Source organism: Marmota marmota, unplaced genomic scaffold (assembly GCF_001458135.2).
Source record: "Marmota marmota marmota unplaced genomic scaffold, marMar, whole genome shotgun sequence".
Classification (NCBI taxonomy): Eukaryota; Metazoa; Chordata; class Mammalia; order Rodentia; family Sciuridae; genus Marmota; species Marmota marmota.
In genome coordinates this window covers 12069076-12092427 of record NW_026000016.1, presented here as the reverse complement: position 1 = coordinate 12092427, position 23352 = coordinate 12069076, and the positions used below count along the sequence as shown (strand labels likewise).

The 23352-nt window shown below is 36.2% G+C and overlaps 1 protein-coding gene across 2 annotated transcripts in view; it reads right to left on the bottom strand.

Annotated features, from left to right (window-relative positions):
* Positions 1-23352, bottom strand: part of Odad2 (outer dynein arm docking complex subunit 2) — a 161846-nt gene that overhangs the window by 115748 nt on the left and 22746 nt on the right. For both annotated transcript variants that reach the window (XM_015483500.2, XM_048809162.1), the window contains exons 8-10: positions 20137-20327; positions 18285-18377; positions 17572-17719 (exon numbers count right to left, since the gene is read on the bottom strand). In XM_015483500.2, the coding sequence (XP_015338986.1) occupies positions 17572-17719; positions 18285-18377; positions 20137-20327 (432 nt within the window). The remainder of the gene's footprint in view (positions 1-17571; positions 17720-18284; positions 18378-20136; positions 20328-23352) is intronic.

The following is a 23352-nucleotide window of genomic DNA, read 5'->3' as shown; positions in this document are numbered from 1 at the left end:
ATTTTTTTTTTTTTTTTTGGTGGAGGGGAGGGTACTGTTTGAACTCAGAGGCACTCATCCACTGAGCCACATCCCCAGCCCCATTTTGTTTTTTATTTAGAGACAGGGTCTCACTAGTTGCTTAGCACCTCGCTTTTGCTGAGGCTGGCTTCGATCCTCCTGCCTCAACCTCCCGAGCCACTAGGATTACATGTGTGTGCCACTTCACCCAGCCATATTCTCTTAAAGCATCAGAAAATGGGCTGACATACGGAGAAAATACATAAACATTATATACTTATATATTGAAATATGTAGTTCTATATATTATATAATTTCTTTCTTGTTAGTATTTTAAAATATATCATAGAAAGTTTTAAAAGTTGATTATATATATGTATGTGTGTGTGTGTGTGTGTGTGTATATATATATATATATATTTGTGTTTATATATATGGCTTAGCAAAGAAAATAGAAATTACTTACAGACTGCCAAACCCCATCTTCCTTTAAGTCACACATGCACACATATGCAAATCTTCTTGCAAATTCAATACAATATATTACTGCTAAAATAAGAAACTGAAATGGGATTATTACAGGGTATACAGTGAAGGACCTAGGTATGATGATACACCCTGTAATCCCAGCAACTTGAGAGGCCGAGTGGGGAGGATCATAAGTTCAACACCAGCCTTGACAACTTAGAAAGACTCTGTCTCAAAACAAACAAAACAACATAAAACAAAATAAAACAAAGAAAAGAAAAAATGCTGAGAATGCAGCTCAAAAGTAGAGTGCCCCCGGCTCAAACATCAGAACCAAAAAAAAAAGAAGGAAAGGTTTAGACTTCAGCCTTTTTCTGACTCCTTTTAAGAAAATTCCTTCCACTTCTCTAGAAATGTTATGAACACATGTCCTGAGGCGATGTCATGAACAATGTCTATTTTTCATACTTATTCTCCCTATGGGTAAACCAGGCTTGTCCTTATATTTAAGATTGAGTTTAAAATAACAAGAACCTTAACTTTTATTATTTACATTTAAAATAAGTTACCTTTTATAGCTTTTAGTGTCTTTTTCTTCTTACTATCAAGAAAAATGTCACCAACACCATTTTCCATAGTTGGTTTTAAAATATAAAATAATAAATCCACTATTAGTCAAGTTATTTGGGGGTATGAGAAGAACACACGCAGTGTTTTTCTTTTCTTTGACTGAAAAACAGAAGTCTGATATTTTGTAAACCTTAAAGTATAATGCACATAATTAATTAACGAAAATGAAATGACACCAAAAGAATAAGCAAAAAAAGTAAGGAAAAAAGGATTCTTTCAACAAGGCTCTTTCTCCAAATTTAAATGGTTAAAAGGAGGCAGAAAATTCCCTGGGGGGGGGTTTCAGAAGGAATTCAGCTGGGGTCCTTTATTAAGAGTTTGAAAATCCAAACTCAGAGCTTGGGAGAGAGGAAGATCCTTGGGCACAGCGTTCTGGTCTTGAGCATGACTAGGAAGTAAACAGAGACCTGGGGCAGCCTGTCATGCTTCAGTCAAACCCAGAGCCTTCTCCCATCCCAGGACTTTTTCAGAGAAGAAAGCATCGTCTGGATATTCTCAGTTGTGCATGATCAAGGATTCTCTTGACTGTTATTCTTGCTTTATAATATTTACTTTGGTAGTAATTTTCTGCTTATGCACTCAGCAAAATCTTTGTTTCTTATTTCAAGTTGTCTTAATTTTTGTTGTCTGGACTACTTCTATTTTTGAGCTTTATTTCATTTTTTACCCTATAACCAATCACATACATTTTTTAAAAAGTCGCCTCATTGCAGCTGATGTCCAAAAGGTAAGAGTTTATATTTCTCTGAAATATCTATTTCAGGGATATTTTAAGGTAAAAAAAAAAACTATTTACATTTATCATTAAGAAGTGAGATCCTCATAGAAAAAAAATTTTGTAAATCGGCTTTTTCTGAAAATCTGGAAACATATTCATAAGCTTGAGGGATTTTTTTAGAACAGTTTTATATTAGGAAAAGTTAGTTTTTCCACATTTCAGGATTTAGTTCTACTGTTGTCACTGACCACACTCCCTAAAGGATTATAAATCTTTCAGAATGAATACCAGAAGACGGGAGCCAAAATATTCAACATACAGAGCCACAAATGTTAGCCAATTGCTATTCTTTAAATACCAGTTATGTCAGGATTTTCAAATGTTCGTCCTACTTTGTCCAGACGCCATAAACATCAAGCTTCGGAGAAATAACGCAAATATGCTCCCTTTTCAATTAAATCTCCCCCGAGAATATAATTAGTTGCCAATACTTATTTTCACATTTTATCATGCATTGCATTTGTGAAGTTTTAAGAGCTTGAGAAAACATAGTAAAATATTATTTTACTAGCTTCTGAAGGGTTTTGAAAAATGCTTCCAATAAACTTTTCCATTTCTGAAATTAATGCAATTCTTTTGCTAGTTGTCTTCCTGCTCCTGCTTCTCCTCAGACATCCCAGCTCCCATCTTCTGCAGAGTTCACTCACATTCCTTTCTTAGGACCAGCAGGCTTTTGTCCATTGTCACAAACAGGTTTCAAACGTGCAGAGATCCACTGTTGCCTTCTCTCACTTAAAATCTCTTTTTGAAAGATAAGACGAATTTAAGATATTTTTCTAAATAACGTTTTTGAATTACTGTCAATAAGGAAGAAATAAGGTTTTACTAAGCTTATTTCAAGATGAGCAATGTATTGAAACCGCAATAAGCCGCTTGTACTCTTTCATTCAACAAAATGTGTTACAGGCCAAGCCTGATGCCAGACATACCAATCAACAAAATGAACATGGTTCTTGTCTTCACAGAGTTTACATTTGAGTGGAGAGAAAGATTCTAACTTTTTAAAGCCCACCTTAATAAATGAAAAGTTCTTAAGTCTGAAAAATGCTACAAGGGAGATGAGTCTGGAGCTAAGAAAGCCCAGAATACAGAAATTCAACCCAACCCAGGGCATCATGGGGAAAGACTGTCTTAGCTGTTTGGACATCAAGAGTAGGGGCAGTCCCCTGCTAGGAGAGGAGGGGACCTCTGAGCAAATGGTATGCACAAAAGCCCTGCAGTGATGTGAGCATGGTTAAGCTAAGACTCCAGAAGGCCAATGTTGCCAAGGCCTGAGTGGGAGAGTGGTATAGATGAGATTTCTAAAAAATGAGGTGGGTATCAGTAGCTGCTTGGGCTGGGTGGAGAATGTTAATCTTTAACTCAAAACTGGCTGGCATGGGCCAATAACATTTTTAAAAGATCAGTTCAGCTACAGAGGGTCCTGGCTGGAAGATGTTAAGTGTAGACGTGTGGAGACCATTCAGATTACTGCAGAAACTGAGAAAAGAGGATATCTTAGAGTAGGAGGTTGAAGTGACTCATCAAGCACCATAAAGGAACTTTTGAAATGAAGGTTTTTATTTTTATTTTCCTTCTTTTTTTCTTTGCTTATGAAAGGACACTGTAAGCTAGTCATTGAAACTCTCATGGGCAGCATACCTGCACATTGCCATTTGAACTTACTGAGAGCACAGGAAGACAAGAGGGCAAGCAGAAGCATGATTGGAACCAGAATGCCCTTCGGTCCCATCCCCGACCATCTGTAATCAAGAAGCAGAGGGTGAGACCTGGCAAAGCCATACAGCCATCCTACAGCCAGCCAGCCAGCTGGCTTTGAACGTTCTCAGCATTTTTTCCTCCAAAACATGCCACTCAGAGCAAGAAAAGTGAACCCCTGCCAATGACTGTTCATTAATGATGACAGACGGCCCGGTGCCCAGCACAGAGGTTGGCTTAGAGAGACTATTCTTCTCCCAGGATGAGAAGTGGTAAAAAGTACTCAGATGAGTGCATATAACCATGTGAGTCTAAGTAGTAAAATACATTGCTTTGCCTTCTGTTTATTTGCAACCTATTTTATACTGACAATTCAACACTCAGAAACCTAAAACTCAACAGAATCCTAAGGAAAAAGGCAAAATACAGTTTCCAGAAGAAAAAAAAGTGTGTATGTGTGCATGTCCGTAAAGAAAGTAGACAGGTTGTCTGTCATCTTTCTTACAAGCTTTCTAAAAATTTTTATAAGAAATGGGTAAGGAACAATGCAAGGATTCCATATACTTTATTTTTCAATAACCAGGAACATGAACAGAAATTGAAAATTTACTGGAACATCCTAGTGACTGCAGTGAGGAAAATCTGTAGTAAATGTAACTGTCTTCCTAAAAATATTCAGAAGAATGAGCTGAATAATTATGATAATTAATAAAAATGATTCAGTAAAATGGCCAGATACAAGGTTAACATTTAAAAATGAGTAACTATCCATACCCTAAGAATAATAAACAGAAATGGATACTGGTTAAAAGTTCCCATGCCAGTATTAGGAAAATAACAATAACAAAATATCTATGAGTAAATCTTACAAGAAATGCTGTAGATATACATGGGGAAAGGCTATAACAATTTAGCAAAGTACATAAAAAGCTAAATCAACAGTCATGCCATTTTCCTAAATAGAATAACTTGATGCTGTCAAAATTACAATTTATCCAAAAATAATTTATAAATTCATGCAAACCAACCAAAATCCCAACAGGATTTTTTTTTTCACTTTTGTTTTTAACTTGCTTCTCAATGAATTCTAAAAATGATCAAGATTGAAAACTATAGAAAATTAGTTTGAAGTTTTTAACTCTCTGGTCTACCAAATATTCAAATACAAACAGCAATGAAACTGGCATGGGAACCTTCAAGTAAATGGAAGCAACAGAGAAAAGCCCAGAGCAAACTCTCAGGAGTGAAACCGCAGGGCTTGGTAACAGTAGCATCTGAGAGCCCTGGAGGGAAAAGTGGATGAATCAATAATCTGTGCTGACACATTCACTGTCCTTCAGGGGAGAAAAAAATAAAGTTAGCTAACTTACACTATACATAAAGTGAATTCCAAATGAATTCAGGATCTGAACACTTTTTTTTTTTAAATAAAAGCTGTATAACTACTAGAAGCAAATGGAAAAATAGTTTTTTCCTCTTGCTGTGGCTTCAGAAAAGCTTTCCTAACTCCTAAGATGCAAAATCCATAAGCCATGAAGAAAATAGTTGATGTTCATTAATACACAAAACTGTAGATAAAAAGGCATGTCACAAACTGAGAGAAAATATCTGCAACTAAGACAACAACCCAAAGGCTGATATTCACTGTTAAAAACAGTCACACAGAAAAATGGGCAAAGGATAAAATATGATGACTATTTGACATATGAAAAAAATGTATCAACCTCACTAGTAATCAGGAACATGCAAATTCAAGACATGTTTTTCCCCCACTAGAACTGGACAAAATAAAACATCAAAAAGACTGAAAATTAGTGAGAATTTGTAGCAAAAGATTCTAATCATAGATGTATGATTTTAAGGAAAAAACTTGGAAAGATTTTAAAGACTATCAATATCTAGACTCCAGACCAATTCAATCAAAATTTCTATTAATGGTATCTAGAAATCACAGTCTTTGTTTTTACTTTTAAGAGCCCTAGCAGATTTCATTCTGTGTCCAAAGTTGAAACCCATTGGTATATTACTGACATTTGTAAAGAGCTATCAAAATTTCTTTTATGTAAACCAAACTTGTTTGGTTTATTACTCTTCATTATTACCCTTTAAATGAAAAATAAATTTATAGCAAGACTTTTCAAGTTTAGTGTCCACACTTTCTTTCATTTTTAAAAGCAGCTTTATTGAGGTGTAATTGATATACAGAAAGCTGCACATGTTTAATACAATTTGATGAGTTTTGACATATGCAAACTTCCATGAACTACCACAATCAAGGTAATAAACATCTATCACCTAAAGAAAGTTTCCTTGTACACTTGCCTTTTTTGAGGTAAAAACATTTAACATAAGATCAACCCTCTTAAATTTCTTTAAGTGAATAATATATATTGTTTATTACAGGTATCATTTTGTACAGCAGCTCTTTACAACTAGTTCATTTTGCATAAATTAAACATCATACCCTTTGAATAATTCCCCATAAGAGTTATCAAAAATTTAAATTTAATTCTCTTTGACCCAAACAACTCTATTTTAGAGTATCCATCTGTTATGGTTTAAATATTAGGTGTCCCCCAAAAGCACATGTGTGAGACAATGCAAAAAAGTTCAGAAGTGAAATGCTTAGGTTATGAAATCCTTAATCTAATCAGTACTTTAATCCTCTGATAGGAATTAACTGGATGATAATTGTAGGCAGGTGGGTGTGACTAGAGGAGGTAGGTCATTGGGGGCGTGCCTATGGATGGGATTTATAATTTGGGGTAAGGGGAGCTCGCTCACTCTCTGCTTCCTGCTGCCAAGTCTTGAGCTGTTTTCCTCTGCCATACGTTTCCGCCATGATGTTCTGCCTCATCTCAGGCCCAGAGGAATGAAGACAACAGTCTTTGAACTGAGACCTCTGAGAATATGAGACAAAAATAAACTTTCCTTCCTCTAATTGTTCTTGTCAGGTCTTTTGGTCACAAAAACACCATCACTGACTGATGGTGTTTTGGTCACTGACTAAAACACCATCCTACAGAAACAGTGTATATATCCAAAGAATATCTAAAAATATTTGCTGTGGTTTTGGTTGTAGTAACAAAAATTGATTTGAGACAACTTTAAAAATCATCAATTAAAAAAAAAACAGTCATCTATAGGCCTGGGGTTGTGGCTCAGTGGTAGAGTGCTTGCCTTGCATCCTTGCATGTATGAAACATTGGGTTTGATCCTCAGTACCGCATAAAAATAAATAATTAAATAAACAAATAAATAAATAAATAAATTGTGTCCGTTAAAAAAAAGTCATCAATAAAGCAATTGTTAAATAAAGTAATGGTACAGCCCTATAATGAAATACTATCTAGTAATTAAAAAGGACAGAAGAAGATATGAAAGATTACAAAGGCATAATATGAAATATAAAAAGCTTAATGTAGAATGAGAAATGATATGATTCATTCAAGTGTACAAATTATATATATCCATGTACATAAACAGAAATATCTGGAAAGGAGTTTTCACACTTACTCTTTTTGTGTGGCTTGAGTTTTACAATAAGCACATAGTACTGTGGTATTTATATAATATTTTAAGAGCTTGATCCAGAAGGAAGTGAGGGACTAATCAACCAATATGTGATTCTGCTATACCCTGCATGTCACAGAAACATCAGCGGGCCACAGCCAGACAGCCACACCCATCCAGAAAGCAAAGCTGAGACAGGAGCCACAGCCTTTGGCCAGCAGGAATCCGAAAGGCCAGTGGACCAGAAAGGGACATGGAATTTCATAATTTCCCTACAAATATGCCATTTCTAATAATGATTATAATAGACCTATATTCAGATATAAAATGGAAGAACAATTATCCCAACTTCGGTGCCTCTTAAATCCTTAAGCCATACATTTAGAAGTTCTTCGGCATAAAAACTTCCGTAAAAGACATGAGTTTGTATTTTTAAAACAAAAAGCAAAGCAATCCTGCACATCTTGAAAACTAGGAACTAGCCACTGCTACTTTCCTCCAATCTATTTAATTTTCTTAAAATAATTTTTTGGGGAAAGCATTTGGGAATGAAAAATAAATGTGTTGTTTCAAAAACATGGGACAACAAATTCCCCTAAAAAGAGCTATTGGTTTTTTCAGATCATTACATAAAACTACGTCAAAATTCTTTCTAGTCAAAAATGTTATGAATAACTAGATGGACATGTGTATCATGGAATTATGCCCTAGCTGGGTTAGCTCATGGTAAGGGGCTCATGGATAAATATATGAAGAATGAATGAATTAGAAAATGATTTAAAATTCTAGGGACCTCATTTGAGAGCTTTTTTGTTGGTTTTGTTTTGTTTTAATGTTGGGGATTGAACTCAGGGCCTTGGGCATGTAAAAAGCCAGGACTCAACCAGTGAGCAAAAGCCCAGTTCCAAGATTTTTGATACTGTAGTTTCCAGTAGTTAAATTGATGTGGTCATATAATGCTAATTACTGGTAGTAGAAACTGTTAGGAATCAGTGGCACTGAATCACCAAACACATCTAATTACTCTGCTTTTTCTTCACATTTGTTTGTGATTGACAAGAGGCAAGGGGAGATTCAAACTCAAAAACTAAAGAAGTTATTACTAATTTATGGAATACAGGGTCTCCTTTGGAGATGCAGAGCTTCTCCCTCATTTCCACCTTCTCCTTTGTAATAAAAATAATGGGATGAAATGCTTCTTTGTGGGCGATTTTAAACATACAAATAACACACATTTTTCAAGTTAGCCAAATACTTAAAATGCATTCACTTCTCACACTACAATATTTATGAAAAACATGCAACGTAGACTCTACCAAGTAGAAATTTTGTTAGATGATGAAACTGAAATATGATTTCTAACAGGTAATTTTTTTAAAAGGTACACTTGCATTGTCACTGAGACATATTTTTTTAAAAAATTAATCCTCATCAATGTAGCAACATGTGTATTAACTTAAAGGTTTCTGTGAAAAAATCATGCTAGTTTTCCTTTCTAGCTACTGGAGTTGATTTGAGTACATAAACAATGACTGCTGGTTTCCATTTTCTAAAGATCCTTTACAGCACAAATAATTCTGCACTACTGCAATTCTTCTCCATCTCTTTAAGTAAAAACCTAGAAAAAGTGCACACTCCGGTATTGCCTTCCAAAAAATGAATACTGAGTCCCTTTATAAGGATGGCTCCCCATTTAGTCTCTTACTTGAATGAAGAAATGCAAACGAGAGAAGATGGTAAGGTCCAATAGCAAGGTCTACAGGCCTCCTGGGGCCTGAATTTCTTGACAGTGGGTCAGAATAACCAGGCAACGGGCAATAAAGATAGAAGCCTGGACACAGTCCCAGCCCGCAGCCGCCTTCTGTGTGGCCTGCAGCAAAGTATGCTTCAGCTTTTCCACCAATGAAACAAGGATCAAACCTCCTGCCACTCCATACCCAAAACCCAAGTAATGGGAATGGAATTTAATTAACTGTAATTGATTGCAAAGTACATCAAATTCCTGTGATGAAAAATCATTTAACTCCCAATTACCACTTAGAAGAACTCTATAACCAGTTAAGGGTGTGTGTGCATGTGTTCCTGTGTGTGTGTGTTTAATCTGTTCATGTAAGATCATTAAGGAGCTGAGCCCCACAAAAGCAATCTTTAACAAATGTTTTCAAGTCTGAAAAATGTCTCTGCCAAGAATCCCCTCTGGAGAGAAAAATCTAAAACATCCAGGGAGGCATCCCCAGGCACCTCTCTTGAAGCTTACAGTCTAGTGGGATTTCTGATGTGGATGTCTTTTAGATGTCACTCTAAAGGGGAACGCTAGACCCCTAGAACTGGGGGACTGCCAGCCGTCTTCATTTTTCATGGCCTGCAATTATGAATTTATGGATATAGAACAGAACAGAAGAATGGCGAGCAAGCTCCCTGGCTTACTTAACAGGTGAAATAGATAGTGGTGTTTTATTAATCTAATCACATAGAATAAACAAATGAGGTTCCCCCTTACCAACCCATCATGGGTGAAGAGAGGATAAATGTGTGGTGGTGACCATCCTTTCTCTCTATCGATGTGACCTCTTGTCATTGGCCTCCTGTCCCTTTTCCACCCAGATTCATTGTGCACACCACCTGCTGCTGGACACAGCCTTCTAAATCAATTCTTTCATCATCTCACCCCCACTCTGCCAGCTGGACTCTGGTCAAGATTCCAGGTGCAAAAACAGGCATCTTGCAGGGAGAAAGAACACATGGAGAAACGGCCCTGGGATTTAACTCTGGATTGCTCCATTATTATAGCAGGTATGCAGGAATGAGACCAGCTGCATCAAGCCCTGCAAGAGTAGGGGTGAAGAGCTCCTATCCTGCTTGCTAACATTTCTCTAGCTGAGCCTAAAGCTGAAGCCAGGATGGTACAGATATGTTATCCCCAAATGACAGCCTTAGACATGCCAACAGGGAAAACAAAGCCTCAGAGATTCCTCCAAACTACCTAACAGTTGACCAACTGTGTTCTTGACATCACTCTTATCTCAAACTTTCTCTTTGACTTTTGGATCTGATAGCATTAAATTCCATACCCAATCTACCCTCAATCCACATGGAAATGGAGTCTCATAGGCTTTCAATCTTTGGTCCAGTAATTAATCTTCAGTCTAAGGATACTTTCACTAATGTGCTTGAAATGCAGATATACTTATAATTGGCAACCGTTCTACATTTTACTTCACTTTACCAAAGACTACCTGCTTATATCAATTTATAATATTTGTAACTAACAAATCCACAAATTTTTTCAAACAAATAAATATTTTTCAAATGAATTTACAAAATATCCTATAATTCTCCTCCTTTTCCACAAAGGAGATCTTCTACATACCTTATTTAGAAATGAGTAAAATCATTGTATTTTTAGAGATTCACAAAATTAGTGTGGAGCACAGACACAAATAAACCATCTCCTCCAATCACTGGAAATAATCAAAAGCACAATTTTTCCTTCCTAGACTTTTAAAGCAGTCCTGGCCAGGGGAGAAAATAATATCTATATAAAGCTACCAAATGCACAATAAAATATTATATCTCCAAAGAGAAAGGCACTGGAGCAGGAAGAGGAAAGGACACAAGACAAGTGGGGAAGGACACCACTGCAGAAGGAACAGCCCTGGCTCAGTGGCTGGAAGAACTGCTCTCAAGAAACAGAGATCAGCAAAGCCTCACTTCTCAGGAGCCCGGTCCTCCTCTGCACCATTTGGACACAGTGTAAAAGGACAAACCTGTAATTGTTAGCAAGATACCTTGCAAGATACAAAAATGAATTTAAAAGTCTTTTTACTCAAGGAGCAATTGATAAGAGACAACCTGAACTATCGTGATAACAGAAGGCAGAATGTATGTCTCATAGGAAGAGAGCTGAAGAAGGAATATAGTATTTCACTTACAATTATCAGCTATGGGGAATAAAAGAGGCTGGAAGGTCAGTAAGCAAAACTGCAATGTCTTCATTAATTGAAAAATTAAATTGTGTCCCAAAAGTCCAGACAAAAAGAATACATGCATATATAAAACTTTTGCTAGTTGAAGTGAACATATGTCAAGGCCAAATAATTAAACATGAACTCCCTTTACTTACGTGCCAAGATCTGAGCTCATAGTACTGGATAAATAATAAGCTGTAGTTCATTGACCTGTTTGGGTATTAATGAGCTCATCAAATTATTTTTGAACAATCACAGACATTGCTCTGCTTGGAAAATGGTTGAGTAGAAAGTCAGGTCAACATTAACATTTTTCTGCTGGTTGAAGTCTACATTGAAGCCATAATTTTATAAATTAAAATGTCATGTGTATTTATTTTGAGATTACCTAGAGACATTCAATTTTGCATTTCAGAGACTTTTAATATCCTTTTGTGTCTTCATATAAACCATTTTACCTGTGTCAAAAGACTTGAAATCATTTGTAGATATACTTTTTCTTTTATTGGCTATGTTAAGAATATTTACCTGTGGGAACTATAAGAATTCCAAGCAATTTACTGTCTGGCCAAAAGTATCACATTTGCACATGATTTATTGATGAATAACTTGTGCAAACTTAAGTAGCACTTCATCAATAACTGTTTTCCTTAGCTGTTCTGGGACAGAAATAGTGCATCCCTTTTTGGCCCAATACCATATGGACTTATCCTAAATAGTTGAATAGCTTAAGATAGTTATTCAATAATTAGACTATTAGGAGAAACTCTCTTTACCATGGTCACTGGGTGGATATTGTCAAGGATGGTTTTTGCTCTCTCACTCTGTGCCTGCCTCATTCACTAAGGGAGAAAATTCTTTCAGCTCTTAGCACCAGGATCTGTTACACTTACTGGCAACTGATTTGTTTTTATTTAAGGATGGTAAGTCTTTCCCTCACTATGTGAACTCACTGTATTTTCCTCCATTTATTGGATGCTAAAAAACTTAAAGCAAAAATTGAGGGCCACCGGCGCAAATCAAGAAGACTCCACATCACACATTTTCTTTATTAATGGCCATACGCAACAGGCATAATTATGATTGCCAACAGGTTATTGAAGGCTTCATGCTAAGCACTTTACATGTGTTATGTTTCATTTAATATTCATAATAACCCTAACATATGAGAACTTTTATTTTTTCCATCTTCTCCAATGAGGAAAATGAAGCTTAAAGAGGCTGGTCAATCCACCCAAGGCCACCAAGTTAGTAAGTGGCAGAATTCCAACTTAACCAATATCTTTCCAACATCAAAGATCATGCTTCAACGTACTCCATTATTCCATCTCCTGGCCCATATTATGTTTCTGCACCTTTAAGTGTTCACTTTTACTAATGAAATGAAGACAATGGACCAGGACTCTTCAGAAAAGCATCAAAGCTTCTTTGAATTATATTTCCAAAAGACCATGTCTGAGCCCCAATGATCCTATCCAGCTCAAAATGCCCGTCTCAGAGTAATGGTGGCAATGTTCTCTGCTGTCAAATTTTACCCCAGGTGACGTGCCCCTTAAGAGTTGAGCAGAGTCAACAGTAGGGTAAAGAAAGGGAATCAAGGGAAAAGAAGAAAGAGTGGGAAAAGAGAGGTACTGGGGAATTAAATTATGCTTTGTATACATACCAATGTATCACTGTGAATCTCACTTTTATGAATTATGTACCATTTTTTTTTAAAAAGGAGGGAAGCCAGTAGAGTTGAGAAAAGGCATTGAGGGGGAGAGAACAGGAGAGAAAAAGGGAAAGCACTAGGAAATGGTTTGATCAAATTATGTTATGTGCATGTATGAATATGTCACAATGAATCACACTATTATGTACAACTGTAGTGCACCAACAAAAACATTTTAAAGAAGGGTTGATAAGAGGCAATCATAGGAAGTTCTGTGGCTCAGTCAATGAGTAGAGGCACTGGAGTGAATGTACTGAGGCTGGGCATTGCTATCCTACAGGTTGGACTGGGCCACTGTTCAATTGTATGGTTTATGTACAAAGATGCCTGTAAAATTATTTTCAGGAGCATGTGTTGAATCTAGTGGGGCTCTTACCTAGTGTTTTCAAATTTACAACAGACACAAATGTTCAAGATTCAGGAAGAAAAAATAAGAATTCCTGGAAATTCTTAGGAATTCTCCAAATTATAAGTTATTCCATATTTTTCCTAATATATTACTTATATGTTTTTAGGTAATCATGAGTGAGCATAATAATAGTGAATTACTTCCATAATAATAAAGAGTGAATTATTTTTAGTGGTAGAGTCATGCCAAAAATTTTAAGAGGTTTTCTTTTTTAAAAAATCTATCTATCTATCTTATAAAACAGGATTTATTATTATTATTATTATTATTATTATTATTATTAAGCAGTATACTGTGCTAATCAGCTTTCTGTTATTGTAAGAAATACCTGAGATAATCAACTTATAAAGAGAAAAGGTTATTCTGGCTCACAGTTTCAATGGCTTCAGTCCATGATTAGTTGGCCCCATTCTTTTGAACCTGTGGCAGTGCATCATGGGCAGGAGCATGTAGTAGAACAAAACCACTCACCTCATGGCTACAGAGCAAGAGCGAGAAAAAGAGACCAGGGCCTCACAATTCTCTTTGAGGTCATGCTCGCTGGCAACCTCCTAACAGAATCTACCTCTTAAGAGTTTTACCATCTCCCAATAGCTCCTAGCTGGGGACTCAGCCTTTTAAAACATGGCCCCTTGGGGAACATTCCAGATGCAAAGCATAGAAACATGTGACACAATTTCATATTATAATAATATGCAAAATGACCTCCACCTAATAATGATATTTGATAATAGAAAACACTAAAGAAGGGGAGAATTAACACAAAATAGATTCCATGTGAAAACCATCTTAAAAATTGAAAGATGATAAATATTAAAATTTATAAAATGTTATTCTTTAAATAAAATTATGAAACATTAATCTTCTCATTCAATAGTCTTGATCTTTGTTTCATAATAGTCTATAGACTAAAAAAAGATATTTCAAGCTGGGGTTCTCTGGGGTTATTGCTCAGTGATAAAGCACTTACCTAGTATGTACAAGGCCCTAGGTTTGATCCCCAGCACCACACACACACACACACACACACACACACACACACACATATCAAGTGATCATTACTTGATGCTTACATCTTGTTTAAATATAAAAAACATTTTAATGTTTTTATTTTAATTAATAAATAGTCGTGTATATTAAACATTCATGAGGTACAATGTGATGTTTTCTTAACTCTTTATGTTGTGGAATAATTGGATTAAGCAATTAACAAATCTACCACCTCATATACTTGTCATTTTTGTAGTAAAAATATTTAAAATCTACTTTTTTAGCAATTTTGAAATATACAAAGGCTGGGCACAGTGGTATATGCCTGTAATCCCAGAAATTTAGGGGGCTGAAGCAGGAGGATCTCAAGTTCAAACCCAGCCTTGGCAATTTATCCAGACCCTGAAAAGGGCTGGGTTGTGGCTCAGTGGTAAAGTGTCTCTGAGTTCAATTCCCAATACCAAAAAAAAAAAAAAAAGGAAAAAAAAGAACATTATTATGTAGCATAGTTACTATTATGTTTAACAGAATATTAAAGCTCCTATCCAACTGAAATTCTGTACCCTATAATCAAGGTCTTCCCTTCTCCCACCCACCCCCTCACTCTGTAATCACCATCCTACTCTCTACTTTCATGAGTTCAATTATTTTAGATTCCAACATGAGACCATGCCATATTTGTCCTTCTGTGTCTGACTTATTTCATTTAGCATAATATCCTCCAGGTTCATCCATGTTGTCACATGACAGAATTTCCTCCTTTATAAAGGCTGAATGGTATTCCACTGTCTGTGTTTACATTTTCTTTAGGTTGCCCCCACATCTAGGTATTATGAACAGTACTGTAGTGAATGTGAGAGTACAGACATTTCTTCAACATAACTGATTTCATTTCCTTTGGATATATACCCAATAGTGGAATTACCATACTGTAATTCTATTTTTAGTTTTCATATTTTTTCATAGTAACTATATTAATGAACATGCCCACTAACAGTGCACAGGGGGTATCTTTTCTCTACACCCTCAGCAGCCAATTATTATATTTCAACTTTTTAAATTATAGCTCTTCTAACAGGTGGGAGGGAATATCTCATTGTGGTTTTAATGTTCATCACCCCTGATGATTAGTAATGATAAGCATTTTTTCACATATCTATTGACTATCCCTATGTCTTCTTTTGAGAAATATCTGTATAGGTCTACCCATTTTTAAATTGGATTCTTGAAATCACATTCAAGAAATCTTGGCCTAGACCATTTTCTGGACCACTTCTACTATCTTTCCTAGTAGTTTTACAGTTTCAAGCCTTATATTTAAATATTTAATCCATTTTAGTTGATTTTTGTATACGATATAAGATAGGGTTTAATTTCATTCTCCTACATGTGCATATCCAGTTTTCCCAGCACCAGCTATGAAAGAGACTATCTTTTCTCCATTGCGTGTTTTTAACATCTTTATCAAAAATCAGTTGACCAACTTGCTCAGGTGTATTACTGGGCTCTCTTTCCTTTTCCATTGGTCAGTGTGTCTGTTTTTATGCTAATATCTTGGTATTTTGATTATTATAGCTTAATAATAGATTTTGAAGTCTGGCATAAACATGAAAATATTCTATATGTTTGCTTTGATTTTGATTGAGCCATTGAAATCTGCATTGCTTTTGCTAATTTATATTATGTTACTCATTTCACAGTAGAGTATACCACAACATACACATCTTTGTATTTCTTCTGTTAAATTACTCAGAACGAAATATGTAATACATACACATATATTAGTACATTTACATATATAAAACATGCAAGTATTCAAACACTGAAAAATGACGGCCAACATTACTGGGTATGTTCAAACAAAGTGACACCTCCAAGCAAGATTAATAAGGCTACATAGAATCACAGGTTGAAATTGGAAACATAGGTCCAAATGTCACATGTGAGGACTCATTTTGCTTCTAAAATTTCTTATTCTTGGATCATCACTTATAGGATTTATATTAAATACACTATGTATAGAAACTTACTCATATTCATTTTCACAGGGAAGACTCACATTACCAGAAGACGCACATTTAGAGCATGAGAACAGCCACCAGCAGGGGTGGCTGATTAGATTATAACTCTTTCCTCACACTTACTCCTGCCTCAGTCCCTGGAAATGTTTACCATCCATCACCCTTTCTCTGCCATCAGCATTTTCTATTCTTGTTTTCCATGAGGTCTATGGATTCCTTAGAGCCTGTTATGTCCTTATAATAATTATTAAACTTGAATTCTCAAAGGGGAATTAGAATAATTTTTACCATTTTCCCAATTTCCTTATTAATTTTTCTTGGGATTCAAGATTCAGGAAAAACAGTGTTTTCTGAGAAATGCTGGGAATTCCAGTTAAAACCGAGTCCATCAGAGGGAAGGAATGTATTGTTTTTGTGGCAGAAGTGTCTTCTGTTTTCTTATGCATGCCTGTAACACTGCATCCATGCAAAGGGTCTTTGTCAATTTCATAAAAATGTACACAGGCTATTTTATATGCCACCTTGAAATCACCTCAAAGCCTGGAAAAGTATCCTTTTGCAGCCTAACAGGCACATAAATACCTTTAAGTATGCAAAGCTTCTGGAAAATGCCTTTGGCTGATTTGACCAAAGATGTGTAAAAGCAGAAAAAAACCATGAGGTGAGTTGAAATGGTTGTTTTCCACAAGTACTTCTGGAATCCAGCTTTAGACAAGGCCTAGATAGAATCAATATCTGCTATTCGAAGTCAGAAATGAATACTAATCTACTTTTGTCAAGCCACTACCCTCCATTCAAGAACTTAAATACATTATATGGACCAGTTGTCATGTAAAATATTTTCATACATCACCTGACTTAAGAGAGAAATGGAAGTAGGCCAATACATATTTTTATCACCTACAATGTATCAGACAGCATGATACATATTTCAAATGTGTTTTCAATTCTACAGTACAGGTTTCATTCACTTAATCCCATGGTTTAAGAAAATTAAGACTCAAAATCATAACTTTTCAACAGCCACCCTTCTTGTAAGTGAGACAGCTTAAAATTTAAACTCAATCCAGCTTTGAAAAACCACACTCTTTCTATCCCCTCACACTGCAAATCATAAAATGTCTGCAAATCACAATCATGTATGTGCCATGCCCCTACTCCTCAACCAGGAGAGAAAACTGGTACCAGGCAACCTAACTGCTCCCTAGGACTAATCTTGAAACCTCGGGGTAAATAAGACCTTCTCCTATGCACACTTAAATAACAACATGGGTAGTTTCTTATTTGAAAGAAACATAAAATAAACTTAGATGCAGACTATATATTTTGGTGACAGTTTTTAAAATGAACTTTGTAAATATGGTACAAAAAAAAGTATTTCTTACCTTTAAATATTTCACCAGCTTCTGAATTTGCCAATATTCCGAAGGCAAATCTGCATTTGCTTCCTGACGATGATCAGGTTGTTCTTCATCTTCTTCACTTTCCGAAGAGCTCTCACTAATAGTTTCTTCAATCTTATCGACACTCTTACTAAGAACAACAAAAAATCCATGCATATAAGCCAGAACATAAACTTGGTTAGAATGATAACATTTTAGGAACATGCATATAAGTAATAGATGTACCAATACCTTCTGTGATTTCTTAGAAAAGAGAAAAGTTTCTCCATTTCACTCAAATTTGGAAAGGTCAACACCAGTGAATCGTGATGTTATGTTTATATAACAAACTACCTACAGTGATCATGCAACAAAGCTATACAAAGAGATGCATCCAAAAATATTACAGGCAATCCTGTGTATGATTGTTCATAGAAACTTTATTTTTAATAGCTCAAAACTAAAAACAACAAAAATATCCTTCAACAGGTAAATTATTTCAATTTCAGAGTCAACCTCTGCAACTTAGCAAGGCCATAAGCAACTTAGGGACCCTATCTCAAGATAAAAAAAGGCTGGGAATATAGCTTAGTGGTTATGCACCCTGGTTTAATCCCTAGTACCCCCCTCAAAAAAAAAAGCCTCTAATTATCATGCTAACTAGCCCATTATGGGAGGGTGGCTTTAAAGAGCTGGTCATGCCATCAGAAACATACTGAAGCTGTACTTTTCCATGTGAAAGAGATGGTCTTTGCTTTTCAAGTTTTCCATGTTTTTCCTCTTGGCTGTCTTTTGCTGAACTTTTATGTCTGAAAAAAAGAGATCTTTATTACTTTATGCTAAAAAATAAGAAATAAAAGTTGCATGAATCATATAGAAATGATCCATCATTTTCACGCACCCAAATGATGGGTGTTCCTGAGACAGAGAATGATGATTTCCAACCTCACCTGACGTCCCTTTTGTTTTTCAAACAGAGCCACACATTTTATACACTGAAGAAACTTTCGGTCCAGTACTTCTTTGTACTCTAACAGATCTTCACACTAGGTTGCTATCATTGTATAAGTCCTCCAACCCTTGCCTTTTATAGGTACTTACTGCTCTCAATTAGAGTTGCCTGTGGCTTCTTATTTTTCTCCACCTAATGCTATAACAGAGCCTGCACCTGGTTTTCCAGGTATTCCCAAGTTTAGCACACTCCTTAACACAAACTCTGTTCTCACTAAATACTTAAGTAAATTCATAACTGAAAGAATAAGCATCTGATAAAAGTAGCATTGGAAAACCCACTTTCCAGTTAACAGAATTACCTATACATTTTTTCATTCTCAAACTTACTCTTTCAAGTAGAAACACAAATTCAACAAAATTGATGAGAATCAGATGAGCAAATATGTCTCCTCTTTCCATAGGGCTTATCCTTCCCAATAGCTATGGATTTACTTCCAAAAAGAATCACCCTGTAGTTACCAGTCAGGGTACTGGTGTGACCAACCAGGAGCCAGTTCTTAATCATGTGACAACATAGAACATCAAATATAGACTAAAATTTGTAAGCTATTGGCTAAATCTAAAATGTGCTTGCTATAGTTTGGACCTTACATGTTCTCCAAAGTCTCATGTGTTTAAAAGATTGGTCCCTAAGGCATCCTATTGGAAGGTTGTAGAATCTTGAAGAGGTGGGGCCTAGTGGGAGGTCTTTAGGTCACTGGGAATACATCCTCATAGTGGATTGTGAAAATTCAGTCACCTTCTCTTTCTCTCTTTTGCTTCCTGGCCTTGAAGTAAGTGGTTTTGTTCTACCACTTGCTCCCCACCAATGACATCTGACACCTCCACTTGAGGCCTAAAAGCTTTTGGTTTACTGATCATGGACTGAAACCTTTAAAATCAAGAGTCAAAACAAACTTTTCTCTTCATAAGTTATTATATCAGGCATTTTGTTATAGTGAGAGAAACCTGACTGACACAAATCTTTTGACTGTCTCAGCATTTAAGAAGCACTAGCTCTTTGGCACCTATTTATAAGAGGCCCCAAATGGAACTAATTTTATTTATTTCATTCATTCATCAATACAGTGTCAACTTTACATAGGCCTGTTAATATTTTTGAGACTCTAGTATTATTATAAGATGAGAATTGTTTATAGAAAAGACCTTAGTCATCCTGAAGGTTTCTCTACTTAACCCCATATTAGTTAATCATTTCGAAATTCCTAACACATATGTAATCAGGGCCCTTCCATTATGTTTATATCTTCTATGTTATTTCTCCACATATTTTATCATCCTTTTCATGGTTATTTGTCCCAACTCACTATCTACATGAACATGGACTATGTTCTTCCCATCCATTCACAGTGCTCCAACCATGAACCCTGTAGCTATCAAATCTTAGCACTTGGAATAGAAAGAGGAGCAGAAAGGAATCAACTTGTATCATAGAAGGATGTAAAAGTATCTCTTTGTATTTTTGTACCAAGAAACAAAGTTCTGAAGAAACTAGATAAATAAGTGGTGACTAAAGAAGTATGAGAAAAACCCATCATACAAATGTCTACATACATTTTAAAATCAACTTTGGTTCTCCAATTTAAGCTTGGCTCCAATCTCTTGGCCATATGAGTCTTCACAAAACTGATTTCATTCTTCTTCGGTCTGTCTGAACTAGTGATAACTTTGCCAGAGACAGCTTCTTTTTCCTTGATCTGTTTTTCCTCAATAGGATTTTTTTGTTCTTCATTGAATGTAAATTCCTTTATAAAAATTTAAAAATAACTTTTACAATGTTATCACTTCTGAATTACCTAGCACCATCTGAAGATTAACCCTGGTGATAAATCCTAGAAAGGAATTTTCAGATGCACCTTCACAACCAAGGCCCCTATTGGAGCTAGGTAGACAGTGATGTGTTGTTTTTAAACTTGCACTTCTGCTGCAGCACATACAGATACAATAGCAGGATTGGACCAACATATTCATCCCATCTCTAGAAAAAAATTAATTCAATCCCTATATGATTGGCATGTGTCATGTGTGAATTGCTTAAACCAAGGGTGAAGAGAGTATCTTTATTTTTATTTATTTATTTTTTCAGTACTGGGAATTGAACCCAAGGGGTGCTCTACCACTGAGCTACATTTAAAGCCCTCTTTATTTTTTAATTGGAGTTGAGGTTGGCCTTGAACTTGAGATCCTTTTGCCTCAGCTTCTGGAGTAGCTGAAACTAGAGTCACCACCATGCCCAGCTCAAAGGAAGCATCATACAGAAGAAAAGGCATACGAATTTTAAGAGAATTCTCATGAGAAATGATGAAAGTCAAAAGACAGTGATATCCTCAAAGTACTAGAAATAAAAGAAAAACAACAACAACAACAACAAAAAACCTGTCAACCCTAAAGATTCTACTTTGAGTCAAAAAGATTTTTTTTTTTGAAAAATGAAATCACAGAAAAACAAAAACAGAAAATTCTGAAGACTTGTGCTACAAGTCTACACATTTCTTTGTAGAGATCCATGTTTTCATCAAACCAGACAGAAACAAAGAAATGAAAAGTTTCAGAAACAGTAAAAAGACATACAAAAGGCTTGTGTGTAATTTTAATCATTACTAATTGACTATTAAAGTCAAAATAACAATGTTTTGAGAGGTTTATAGCAGATAAAAAATGTACAACAATAACATAGAGGATGGGGAGAAGCTTTCAAGGAACACTACTCTAAGTTTCTTAAACTATTTGAAATCATATAGTATTACTTAAAAACAAACATGAAGGGGCTGGGGTTGTGGCTCAACGGAAGAGCACTCGTCTCCCACATGTGAGGCCCTGGGTTCGATCCTCAGCACCACATAAAAATAAATAAACAAAATAAAGGTATTGTGTCCAACTAACAAAAAAAAATACTTAAAAAAACAAACAAACATGAAAATTAAAGATATATATTTTACAGACCCTAGGGCAGCTATTTAGAAACTTTCAAAAAGAAATATAACTGATAAGTGAATAGCACAAAGAAATGGAGTCATTTTCTGAAGCTAAACTAATTGAAAAGAGGCAGAAAAAAAGGAAAAAGAACAAGAACAGATGGGACAAAGAAAACAATTAACAAAAAAGTAAATTTATATTCAACTGTGTCAGCAGTTATATCAATTTAATCTGATTTGAAAACCTCAATGAAAACAGAAATCATCCAATTGAACAAAAAACAAAACTCAACTATTTGTGTTCTGAATGAACTATATATAAAGGTATAAAATCATTAAACAAAAGGCTAGTGAAAATAGTTCCTGCAAACAGTAATCAAAAGGCAGACAGGACAGATTGCTGGAGGAGGATGGCAGAAGTGAACCAGGCAGTGAGTGCCAATCTCTTCACATTACTGAGAGGAAGAAGCAAATAAAAGCAGAATTGGGAGGTGGGTAACTACATTAATGCTCTAAGGCCTTATACTACACAGTCTGAGACCTGGAAAGACTGGAAGATAGATTACCAGGGTAGAAATCAAACTCAAGAGTACCCTAACCCAAACCTGTGGATTGGGGGCAGGGCATCAGAAAGAGAAAGCAAGAGGGGGTCATGGACATTCTCTTAAGCTTACCCACTTAAAAAAGACAAACTTTAAAGTGCAGACGTCTCCTAACAGTATAAACTACTTAAAACCAGATCTTGAAAAGAAAGCCGAACAGGGCTCCTAACCATCTTGTGGAGTCCACAGCGGACCAGTCAGTCAGTCAGTCACCCTCTTTAAATCAACATGGTGTCTCCCCACACCTAGACGGCCCAAATTAAACCAGAGGGGAGCCCCTGCAGTGGACTCTCAAAAGAATCCGGCCAGAAAGAACTTCTGGAAGGCCCACTGCTAACATAAATCTCAGAAACTCTTCTTCTCCCTCCTCCTTCTCCACAAATAAGGAAAACAGAGTGGGCTGGAGGGGACCTGGGCCAAGGGAAGTGCAGGTCCAGCCCCATACAGACTCAATGACCCAGGCATGGGGGTTTGGAAACCTCTGCATAGGCTCCCTTCACTCATGCCACAATGAAGCAGCTCTGGCTGAACAAAGGCAAGTTGATTCACCAGGCACCACTAGCACTGGGGTGAGGCCCCATAGGAAGCCTAGGGACAGTCCCCAGGATCAAACCACCATACCAGAAGGAAGCTGTCTGAAAAATCCAGGGACATACAGACCCAGTAGGAAATTGCCAGAGGCTCTGCAGCCGAAAGGGCTGGATACCAGCCTTAATGGGGAACAGGGCATTGTTTGGATACTTGCAGGACCTTGCACCAGACTAATAAAGCTGAGGGAACCAATGCAGTGGAAACTAGAGTCCAGATGAATTGCCAGAGACCTATCACTACACACCTCAGAGAGCAGAAGCAGCAGGGAAAATACTACTATACCATAGAACACCTGTGGAAAACCCTCAACCAGTGTGTCAGTTCACACAGACAGCTTCCAGGATCTTCAGTACCGAGAAAAGAAATCAGCAGATGGGAACAGGTACACAAGTGACCCATCCCAGTGGCCCACAGCAAACATAGGGACGCATCAGAGCTGGCATCCTGAGCTTCTGCAGCATTAGAACCAGGCAACTCACAACACTGCTCCCTCTAATATCAATTTGATCATATAAATAATCCCTTGGCTTGAATGATAATTGTTAATCCAATAGCCAATATACCTCCAAACCATTTGGATATATTTCATCTAATTGTTTAAAGCATTAACTGGAATCAAGCTTCCTATCTTTGTTTTCCTAGCTCTGGTTTATACTTGTTTC